At 44.2% G+C, this 12119-nt stretch overlaps 1 protein-coding gene across 1 annotated transcript in view; it reads right to left on the reverse strand.

Annotated features, from left to right (window-relative positions):
- Positions 1 to 1837: 1837 nt before the first annotated feature.
- Positions 1838 to 12119, reverse strand: part of CHEK2 (checkpoint kinase 2) — a 50451-nt gene continuing 40169 nt past the window's right edge. Inside the window, 6 exon segments of the mRNA XM_027771593.1 lie at positions 1838 to 2083; positions 3577 to 3657; positions 7038 to 7123; positions 8391 to 8506; positions 8734 to 8897; positions 11833 to 11919. Coding sequence (XP_027627394.1) covers positions 1994 to 2083; positions 3577 to 3657; positions 7038 to 7123; positions 8391 to 8506; positions 8734 to 8897; positions 11833 to 11919 — 624 coding nt within the window. The 3' untranslated portion in view covers positions 1838 to 1993.

The following is a 12119-nucleotide window of genomic DNA, read 5'->3' on the forward strand; positions in this document are numbered from 1 at the left end:
TGTCTTCCTTTCTCCCTTTCCCTCTCTCTCTCTCTCTCTCTCTGTGTGTCTCTCTCCGGTCAAATTAAAAATAAATGAATAGATAAAATAAATAATCATTTAAAAAATAAATAAAAATATTTATTAAAAAAAAAGAATAGTAATGGGTTTGGATACGGGACTCCACCGGAGTACTACAGATAACACATACTAGATGTGTCCGATTGCTTTCCTAGAACTGGAACACCTGCATTTCACAACTTGTCTAGCCGTAAGCTTTCAGACTGTGGGCCTGTATCTTTCTGAGAGTAGATACAAATTTAAAACTGGCCTAAGGTACCTGCCATCTCATGAGAACTTCAGCACCCAGCCAGCCACTGCAAACTCCAGTGTAACCTTTCTGGGCCCCTTCCCCTACAACTTTTTAAAGTTTACTTATTTATTCCATGAGCAAAAGACAAATAGAAAAACAGAGGCAGCACCTCAACAGGGTCTGGATACCATTCACCATGCCAGCGTCAGCCAGCCCCCGAGCATGGGCATGCACATGACCAGTGCATGCAGGGAGGTCTTTGATTGGGAACCTAGAAGGTTCCATGTGGGTTGTCTTGAAAAACATTGCATTCTACCAATGTGTCACTGACTGGCCTCCTCCCTGCAACTCTCAGCCTTCAGAATTATATTCAGGGTGCCTGGTCATGGCACGCAGGTAGTGCAGCTGAACCCACAAGGGAAAAGTCCTAAGTTTGAGTCTTAGGACCTTCCTGAGCGCTCAGGGTGTGTGGGCCCATGATTTCAGCTGGTGGAAACTGGGGGTGGATCATGGTGGGATGCCCCTCTGTCTCTGTCATAAAAGAAAGAAATAAACTTTTTTTAAAAAGGATTAAAAAGAAATAGGAATTTGTATTCAGCTCTCAAAGGCTAAAACCAAGGTGAATCCTGAGAAACCTGCCAGATAACAATGGCCAAGAAGTGTCTCCAGATGAAAGGCAAACTGCTTCTAACATTTAAAATAAAAGGGGGAGCCAGCGGATGGGGTGGAGGTTAAGGTGCTGGATCCCCACATGGCCAACTGCAGTTTAAGTCCCAGACCTGGTCACTTGTTTTCTCACTTTCTCTCTCTCACTTTCTCTCTGTCCTTCTCTAGTAGACACATGTTCCCTATAGAAAATTTAAAATAATAATAATAATAAAAGATTAAATAAATTTTAAATAAAATTTTAAATTATTTTATTTAACTTATTTATTTATTTTAATTTGACCAGAGAGGGACAGTGAGAGAGAGAGAAAGAGAAAGCAAGCCGCCAGGTCCAGGACTCGAACCACAGTTGGCCATGTGGGAATCCAATGTCCTTAACCACCACACCACTTGCTGGCCCTTAAATAAGTAATTTTTTTTAAAGATTTATTTAATTTAATTTAATTTATTCATCCATTTATTTTAATTTGACCAGAGAGAGAGAGAGAGACAAAGAGAAAGTGAGAAAGCAAGCTACCAGATCCAGGACTTGAACCGTGGTCAGCCATGTGGGAGTGTCCAGCACCTTAACCACCACGCCACCTGCTGGTCCCAATAAGTAATTTTTTAAAAATAAAATAAAAGGGGATGGGGCCAGTAGATGGCATGATGGTTAAGGCGATGGACTCCCACGTGGCCAATCGTGGTTCAAATTCCAGACCTGGCAGCTAACATTTTCACTTTCCCTCTCTCTCTCTGGTGAGTGCATATGTCCTATAGCAAAATTTAAAACAATAATAATAAATTAAGTAAGTTATTCTTTAAAAAAAATCAAAATAAAATAAAAGGGGAGGAGGAAGATTCAACTAAAGAGCTGTCCATCAAGCATAAGCACGAAACTCAGGTTCCATCAGACTTTTAATCATGTATCAATGATTGTAGAAAGACAATTATTCCCACATAATTAAAATATAAACTATAAAAACCTGAGGTAAAGAAAAAAGATGACAGTAGAGTTAAAGAAGATACATTTCTTTCACATTCCAACCGCAGGGTTCACGACACAGCAGCACACACAGCAGGGCGCTTCGTGGCCTCGGCATCCTCTGCTTCCCCTTCAAGGGGGCGCTTCTGACTAGTGGAAGGCTGAAAACAAAGGAAAAAAGGAGAAATCACTGGCTTCTATCCCCAACATGCCTCCTGTAAATTGGGGATATCTCAAGTGAAATTTCTTTCCTTTTTTTTAAGAGAGATTTTTTTTCTATGTGGCGCATGCACTCACCAGAGTTACAGAGAGAGACAGAAAGCGAGAAATCCCCCCTAGGCCACGCCTAATCCCTTCTCCATTCTCTTCTCAGGCATACGTTCCCAGTGAGTGTTTTCAAGCCACCGGGTCTGGGGCTCCAACCACGGTGGATCCCATGGGAGCCCAGCAATGTCACCATTATGCCACCTGCTGGTCTCTCGAGTGAAATTTCTAGTACCAAGAATTACTGACCAGCCTCTTGACAACTGAATCCTAACAATCATCCTTGAGGACAGGGACGGGTTTACTAATTCACATTTCTCTCCCTTGTGGCTTCTGACCACTTGATAAATATATTAAACCTAAGCAGCACAGCAAACCTCTTCTTGATCAACTCCTGCTAGACTACTGAGTTTAAAGGTACTGTAATACCTCTTACTTGGAGCCCCAAGTCTTGTGCTTTGGTGGGAAGACTTTATTTATTCATTTATTTTGTACCGTAGTTGTTTTCCCATTTATAAGATTGGGAGGGAGGAGTCAGAAAGGGAGAAATCTCATTCAACCAAAGAAAGCAGGACAGGAATGAAGAAATACTATCTAATACCAAGGGCCAGGCCCTTCATATGGCAGTTAAGAGAGCCAGATTCCACATGGGCCACTGTGCAGTTCGAATCCCAGGCCCAACAGCTGGAAACACATTCTGAATGCAGTGCATGTGTGCCCCAAATCCCAACAGAGAGAAATGGAGGAGAAGGGATTGAGGGTGGTCATGTCCCACTGAAGGGTGCTTTCTCCCTCTGTCCCTCTCCCTGTGACGCACAAGCGCAAACACCTTCTCACAAATTAAAAACAAACAAGAGAGTCCTTATAGGAAAATAAGATGGTAATCAAGAAATCATCAACTGCTTGCCCACATTTTAAATTTTCAACGAATTTAAATTTAAGTCTATTCTGGATGTCAAGCCCTAGCTGTGCTTGTCTAACACATTAAACACACCCGGCAGGATTAAATTTATGGGTGCGGAAGCAAACCAAGTTGAAACGAAGTATCTACATTGTACTTAAAAAGTGTTAAGCAATTGTTCCTCAGCTCTCTAAACCCAGACTACTTTCTTTTGTTTTGTCTGGTTAGGCTTTTGCTCTAGGGCATGTGTACTCACCAGGGACAAAGGGAAAGAAAGCAAGCACCCCCCAGGTGGAATGGCCACACTGTGATCCCTGCTCCTCCATTCTCTTGACAGGATTTAGGACACACGTGCCCACACACCCAGGGTGTTTTTCAAGCCACCAGGTCTGCTTAACCAGGCTGCTGGCCAGGTGGGATCCAGGCGCCTGAACCACCACACTGCTGGCTGGCCTGACACTGCCTTTAATGACCATTGATAGGAATTACCTGGACTGGGACCGGGGGGAGAGCTGCTGATTTATTTTCCTCAGACAGCAGATCCTGAAACTTGCTCTTCATGTCCTCATCCTGCAAAGAAATGCAAAACATGTCAGTATATTCGGAGGGAAAGAAAGCTCCCAGAAGGACAGAGCTAAAGAGCCCTAAAAAGGGGGAAACGGACAAAGTCAACCAGTCTGTGCACCAAGAATCACCCCCAAGTCTGGTACAGCAGAGGTAATACAATACTCCATATCACTGGGCCCACAAGAAAAGGTCCAAGGTTCAGGCCACCCATGGGCATGGTCATTAAGGCAGCAGGATCCCATGAAGCCAACTGCACAAATCGAATCCTGGACCACGCAGCCTGAAAAACACACCAGGCACACGCGCATCCCAGATCCCGAGAAGAGAATGAAAAAGGGATTATGGCTTAGCCACCCCGCATGAGGGGGTGATTTCTCACTTTCTCTCTGTCTCTCTCCAGTGAGCTTATACACACTATAAGCAAACTGAAAAAGAGAGAAAGACAGAGATTCAGTAAATGTTTAAAAATATTGATCTGCTCGGGACCAGCAGATGGCATCATGGTTATGTTGTGGGACTCCCACGTAGTCGACTGTGGTTTGAGTCCTGTACCCAGCAGCTTAAACTCACACTGGGCACATGTGCATGTGTGCCCAAGATCCTGAGAAGAGAATGGAGAAGGGACTGCGGCAAAATAATCCCCCAAGGGGGGTAATTTCTTGCTTTCTGTCTCTGTCTTTCCAGAAAGCACATGTGCCCTATAACAGAAACCTCTCAAAAAAATACTGATCTGCTTATCCGCCCCATGTCAATGCCAGGCCACTAAGCCTGAAGACACTCTTCAGGCTGTGTGAACGTGTGGGTACCCAAAGCCCTACAGGCGGCGGCTCTGCCTCCTCCTGAGTCACAACCATTTCTGTATCCCTCATTACCACATGTACTGCACTGCTCTGTAATGACTGTGGACAGGGCTGGCCCTGCCCCAGACGGCCAGCTCCCCGAGGCAAGGGCTTGACTTATTCCTCTTGGCATCCGTGGTGCCTGACAGTACTTCACACATGAGCTCATTACTCGGGCTCTGAAGGAATGAACGCACAAACAAATGAACACAAGACAGAATGCCCTCCAGGTGGCCGCGCTTCAGTGAGGCCACGCAGAATAACCACAGATCTGTTCAGACCTACGTTTTATTTATTTTTTTATTAAATTTGCTAAAGGGTATGTGTGCTTGTCAGAGAGAGACAGAGACAGAGACAGAAAGAGAGAGAAAGTGAGAAATCACTCCCTGGGGAGGGATGGCCATGTGGCAATCCCTCCAGTCTCTTCTTGGGATGTTGGGCACACACACAAGTGCTTGTGTGTGTGGGTTTTTTTGTTTGTTTGTTTGTTTTTGGAGAGGTTTTTGCTACAGGGCATGTGTGCTCGCCACACAGACAGAGATAGAGAGACAGAAAGCAATGGGAATGTTTTCCTGTAAATGTACCCCTCCTCTGAGATGCCCACAGTCTGTTCAAAACCACTACATTGTAATATCCCCGAAGGCAGAAAGGAAGGAGTCCTCTACTTCAGGCAATAAACGTGAGGGAGAAGTGGCCATAAGGGATGCTTCCCAAAGAGGATACTCTGTTAATACCAAAACAGAGACCAGAACTCGCATTCCCAACACTCCGTCCAAGGCCAGACCCACAAAACCATTTGGTTTCTTCAAAAACACTGAACTTCCCCAAAATAAAAACGAAGCTATCACTAACAGATGTTTCCAATGGGCACTTAGTGCCTTAGTCCCCATTCGAAGTCCGCTCCGTCCTTTGCTGCAAGAACAAAACGTGGACAAAGGAGTACTCAGATAAGACCCCTGTGGCGGGCTGAGCTCCACCTTTTCCTTGGTTGTTCCGAACAGTTTTCTCCTGAGACAAAAAGTACAAGAAAAATAGGCACCGCTTGCTCGTAAAGTTCAGGCAGATGCGGACTCTACTCCCAGGCCTAACTGGCCAACTCCACTTTGTTTTTTCCCCAAGACTAACTCTTAGACCCTAAGAGTTTCCCTATTAGGACGCATGAAAAGAGCCAAGAAGCATGTTTCTCTTTTTCATCAAAATTAAATCCCCACATGCAAAGGCACCCTTGTTTCCAAACTCCTTCTCTCCAGGGTCCTGCTGTTGCAAATCTGTGTGGTCTAGTGAATGCTAAATCACCTTCCTGAGGAGCGAGGGGATGGTTGTTCCCAAGGCAACATCCAAAACACATATATCTGCCTTTTTTTTTTTTTTTTTTTAAGGATTTATTGTTCTCAACCTGAGCAAAACTGTTGGATGGGAAGGGTTCAAAGAGAGAACAGGGACTGGTTCCCCAGAGTCAGAGAAGTACAGAGCGAAGGCTGGATTGGCTAGAGTTCCTAGACCAGTAAGTGGCCTGGAGATCAGCCTCTTGCTCAAACTATCTGGTTAGTGCCCCATCCCCACAGGAAACAGACAGACCAAAGGAGAACTAGTGAAGAGAGGCATGGCTGTGCTGAATGGAGCTACACTGGCTAGAAGATGAGACCTCCATCAGAAAACGTGCACCAGGCGGTAGTTAATTCCAACACCAAAGACGAGCCCCACCGAGACTCAAACACTTCCGACTCTGGCAGTGCCCCATGAAACGAGTACATAATCTTTTGGGGGTTTTTTTTGAGAGTTTTTTTGCTTTTGTTTTTTGCTACAGGGCACATGCGCTTGCCAGAGAGACAGAAAGAAAACGAGAAATCACCCCCCAGGGGACATGGCCACGCCGCAATCCCTTCTCCTCCATTCTCCTCTCGGGATCTTGGGCATACACACACACGCACCCGGCATGAGTTTAAGCCACTGGGTCTGGGACTCAAACAGCGGTCAACTACCTGGGAGTTCAGCGACATAGCCATTACGCTAACTGCTGGTCCCAAAATGAGTACATAATCTAATGGCAGCCACAACCCCCAGCAGGAACACGGAGGCCATGCAGACCCGAAAGGCACACTGATGGCATGCTTACCACGAACAGGAAGTGGGAGATCGCTTAGGCTTGGGAAATGCCTGGATCCTTCCCAGGGAGACTGCCCTCCTCTCTGCTCCCCTAGTTTCCCTGATCTAAGGTAGAAGACGACAGGAATAAAAGCCCACCCTGCCATGGAAGAAAGGCGGGAGACTTGGACAGTGGAGCAGGAACAACCTTTCAAAGAAACACAGTGTAACTGCAGACTCTGTGCAGCCAAGGAGAATCAGAACAGACCATAAAGTACGCTTGTCTCTCCAAGAGCCCCCTAACACACACACCCCGTACACACAAAGCTTCATCTGAACAGTTACATTGAACAGGTTCACCAAAACCAAATGTCATTTTTCCAATCTGTTCCTCATCTCTCTCAGGCGGTTCAGGGCTTCCAGGGTATTTTATGCTGGTAGGCACTGCCCCACACCTACCTGAAGCCATGGGTGTTTTAAGGCTTCTTCTGTTGTTAAACGCTCCTTTGGATCCACTACCAACAACTTCTTGACCAGGTCTAGAGCTAAAACAAAGAGATAATAGGCAGATCACAGAGGAAGGACAACTGCATTGAAGCAGCACTATTTGAGTATGCCAGAATTACAGGCCACCACGCAGAAGGAGGAGAAGAGCTGAGACGATCCGGAAGTCAGCATGCAGAGTGGGCAGGGTCCCCTAATCTTCCTCTCTCGCAGCACTCAGGACGCTAAGAACACCACCAGTCTCTCCCTGCTGGGACATCATAGACTCTTAGCTCCCTTTTCTGTCTCTAGTTGCTGGACTCAATCGCAAACTAATTAAAGCTGAATTTCCAGGAACAGCGGTTGGCACAATGGCTAAGTCACTGGACTCCCATGCAGTGGACCACAGTTCAAGTCCTGGACCAGGCGGCTTAAACTCACCCAAGGTGCGTGTGTATGCATGCCCAGGATCCTGAGAGGAGAATGGAGGAAAAGGGATTATGGTGTGGCCATACCCCCTGGGGGGTGATTTCTCACTTTCTATCTCTCTGTTTCCCTCTTGTCTTTCTGGTGAGTGCACGCACCCTACAGCAAAAATGTCTCTCCCCACTCCCCGCCCCCCCAAATAAAAGCTGAATTTCCATTCTGATCTAAGACACTTAGGATGCTTAGTGATCTCAAGACCCACAGATTGACCATCAGAGTTTCTCAGTCAGAGGCTCCCTCAAACTGCAGGCTTTTCAGATATAAAGCCTGACTACTTCATTAAGTAACAACTTGCAAACTAGCTAGTATACTGCAACATTATTCAGTAAATATTCAAACATGTAGCAATGTCTCTGTTACACTGTTTGACATTTTATTTCAATCTTCTACTTTTTCTTCAGGGAATTACAAAGTAGCACTGTGTAATAAAATAGAAGATAACTAATGACATTTGGCTTTTATTACACAGGCTTCACATGCTTACTCAGAGGAAGCTCTTTAACTAAAAAGTTACTTATTACTTGGCACTCTTAAAAAGGTAACAGGCATTTGTGTACATTACACTTAACCCTCACAAAAACTCTTTAAGGTAAGGATTATTGAAGCCCCCTTGACAGAGAAAACAGAGGCCCAGAGAGGTTTTATAACTTTCCTAAACTCACAGAGCTAGGAAGGAGCAAACCCAGACATGAGCTCATCCAGACTCTAAGTAAATTCCTCTCAAATGGAGCAAAATGAACAGAATAGACAGGAGAAAACAATCACAGAATTTGAAAAGAAACCCCCAGCATAGAACGCACATATTTTACAAACCACAGATTCTTGACCCTTTCATATCCATACCCTTCTCTGAGACCTCTGCCCAGACTTCGGGAATGAAGTTGTATTTTCCACTGGTGATCTGATCCTTCAGTGACACTTGAGTCTTATGCTCAGAGAAGGGTGGATACCCACTAAGGCTTAATATTGGTAGAGAGAAAAAGGAAAAGAAATCATTATCTAGTGGCATTCAAATATACAGATTATATACAGATTTCGTTTTCAGCATAATGAAAAAATCAGATTATTCATTACATTGAGAGCCCCCTAACTGACCTAACTTAAATACAAATTCTCTATCGAATACATTTAAGATTTCATCTGTTCACCTACAACCAAACTGTGAAGCAATGAAAACTTTTCTTACCAGATGAAAAGAATAACGCCTAAACTCCAGCAGTCCACAGCACGGTTATACCCAGCAGTACCAACAGAAATAAGGACCTCAGGAGCCAGGTAGGTGGGGGTGCCACATAAAGTTCTCATGAGAGAGGTCTCCCCCAAAATCTTAGACTGTCCAAAATCAGTAATCTAAAATTAAGGACAAAAGAAAATCATTTGTAATGAAGCCATAAAATAAAAAGATTAACGGGGCCAGAAGCATAGAGCAGTGTTTAAATGCAGGGAGGAGGGAGCTGGATCCCACATGGCCAATCAGGGTTCAAGTCTTGGCCCAGTGCCTTAAAAAACATACCACACACATGCATGCACATGCCTAGGATCCTGACAAGAAAAAGAAATGAGGAAATAGGATTGCAGCGTGAACAGGCCTCATTGCGAGGTGCTCTCTCTGTCTCCAGCACACATACACACCCATTGGTATTAAAAATAAATAAATGGGTGCTAGTGAGTGGCGTAGTGGTTAAGGTGCTGAACTCCCACATGGCCGACTATGGTTCAAGTCCCCAACTAAGCAGCTTAAAACTCACGCCAGGTGGTTATGCATGCATGTCCAAAATTCTAGGAGGGGAATGGAGAGGAAAGGGATTACAATGAGGCCATTCTCCTTGGGAGTTCATTTCTCACTTTCTGTCTCTCTGGGCAAGCCCACATGCCCTATAACAAAAATATATCTCTAAAAAAAAAAGTAAATTGGGACCAGCAGATAACATAATGATTACGTTGCTGGGCTCCCACATAGTTAACCGTGTTTGAGTCCTGGACCCAGTGGCTTAAACTAACACTGGGTACGTGTGTGTGCATGCCCAAGATACCAAGAGGAGAATGGAGGAGGAGGGATTATGGTATGGTCATCCCCCCTGGGGGATGGTTTCTCACTTTCTGTCTCTCTCTGTCTTTCTGGCAAGCACATGAGCCCTATAGCAAAGACCTCTCTCCACACACACAGAAAAAAATAAAAGAAAAAAAAGTAAATAAACAAACAAATGAATAATGTAGTCTACCAGTCCTAAAAAATATGCAGTATAAATCAATTTCTCATACAGTTCACATTGGCATTAATCTAGAGTCTACAAATCTGTGTCTTTACAGGCTAAAATATTTAGGGCCACCGGGTAGTACGGTGGTTAAGGGACTTCCACATGGCTGACTACAACTTGAATCCCAAGGCTTGTAACTCATGGTGGACGCCTGTGCACGCACGCATGCCCCCAAAGTCCCAAGAGGAGAACGGAGGAGAAGGAATTGTAGTGTAGCCATCCCCCTAGGGCATGATTTCGCACTTTCTGTCTCTCTGACTCAGTCTGTCTCTCCCTCTCTCTCCTGTAAGCACATGCACCCTACAGCAAAAATCACTAATAAATAAATAAAAATAATTTTAAAAACAATTCAAGTATTTAGTTTTGCTTAAAATTCCTAAACCTAGAAACCTTAAGACTCAGGTTTTCTAACTTACCTATGTTGTCTGTAATTTTAAGAAAACTATAACCCTTACAACAGACACTCTTAAAATTCTAATTTGTTACACATGGTTCTTCTTAGACCCCAGGTTCTCAAACTTGGCCGCACCAGGGAATACCTGTGGAAAGCTTGGGAAAAAACACTTTTGGTGCCCACCTTCTGGTTTTAAAGGACAGTCTAGGTGACATATGGTCTGTTTTTGCTTGTTTATTTTTCATTTGCCAGAGAGTATGCGTGCCTGCCAGAGAGACAGAGAGAGAAAGTAACCTCCTAATGGGAAAAGGTCACACTGCAGTCCCTTCTCCTCCATTTCTCTATCCTGTTGGGATTTTAGACAAACACACACATGCACACACAGAATCTTTTACAAGCTGCCAGGTCTGGGACTCAAACTACATGGTTTGCCATGTGGGATTTAGCTCCCTTAACCACTAGGCCATGGAGCCAACCCTGTTTTTGTTTTGAAATTTTATCTATCTATCTATCTATCTATCTATCTATCTATCTATCTATCTATTTATCTATTAGTTGTGATTTTCAACTCACCAGGTCCAGGATTTAAACCGCAGTTGGCCATGTGAGAATCTGGCACCTTAACCTGCTTTTATTCTTTTTCAACCCTATTAGGAAATTCTTTTTTTTTTTTTTAAAGAATGACTTCCTCAATTTTAACTGCTATTATTTTTATTTTGACCGAAGAAAGAGAAAGGGAAAGTGAGAAAGCAAGTTGCCAAGTCCAGGACTTGAACCACAGTTGACCATGTTTGAGTCTAGCACCTTAACTGCCATTCCACCTACTGGCCCCTCCTATCAGGAGATTCAAAAAGGAAGTCAGGCCTGAGAGCCAAGGAAGAATAGGTTATATGATTCACTCATTCATTCCAGATCCCTTTTCTTTCTCTCTGACCACGAATGGGCTTGTAAAGGGTGGAGTTCAATAAATATTCATTTACATCCGGGTGGAGCAATAACACCCTTCCTAGAAATAACACCTTTCCTAGAGCAGAAAAGTCAGATTCTCAATCTTTTTTTAAAAGAATTAGTTGTCCAACTTTATTCATAATTATTGTTATTATATATATTTTTATTTGCTACAGGGTATGTATGCTCACCAGAGGGGAGGCGGGGGGAGAAAGTAAGCCACCAGGTCCAGGGCTCAAACCACGGTTGGCCATGTGAGAGTCCACTGCCTTAACCACCATGCCACTTGCTGGCTTCAGATTTTCAACCTTTTTATACTCCCACTTTTCACTTGAGGAATTGAAATAGACTTTTTGTACAGAAATCTACTGAAGCAGCCCCATCCAAAACATAATTTTCTGTTTGGTTTTTTTTTTTTAAGACAGAGATTTTTCCTGTAGGGTGTGTACGTTCACCAGAGAGACAGAGAGAGACAGAAAGCGAGAAATCAACCCCTAGGGGGGATGGTCATGCCACAATCCCTTCTCCTTCAGTCTCCTCTCGGGATCTTGGGCATGCACGCATATGTGCCAGGGATGAGTTTTTAAGTTGCCGGGTCCGGGACTCAACCCACGGTCAACTACGTGGGAGTCTGGCGATGTAACCATTACCCCATCTGCAGGTCCCTAGAACATAAATTTCTTACCTTTATCAGACAGTCCTCTTTCTGAGATGACAGTAGAACATTCTCTGGCTTTAAGTCCCGATGTATAATGCCATTTTCATGAAGGTACTACACAAAAAGGAGGCCATGACTCTTGGGTGTGACAGCAGGTATGTGAGTAAAGACAAACACACACATCTCACAGCTGGGGGGGACTGGGAGCACAGCCATATTCCCCCAAATGATAGAAGACTGCTGAGTAAAGGGGTTAGTGCTTACCAGTCTATTTTCAAGAACATTAATAACTAGAAAATTGAAAAGGCAACTCA

The sequence above is a fragment of the Tupaia chinensis genome, unplaced genomic scaffold, assembly GCF_000334495.1.
Source record: "Tupaia chinensis unplaced genomic scaffold, TupChi_1.0 Scaffold000226_1, whole genome shotgun sequence".
NCBI classification, from domain to species: Eukaryota; Metazoa; Chordata; class Mammalia; order Scandentia; family Tupaiidae; genus Tupaia; species Tupaia belangeri.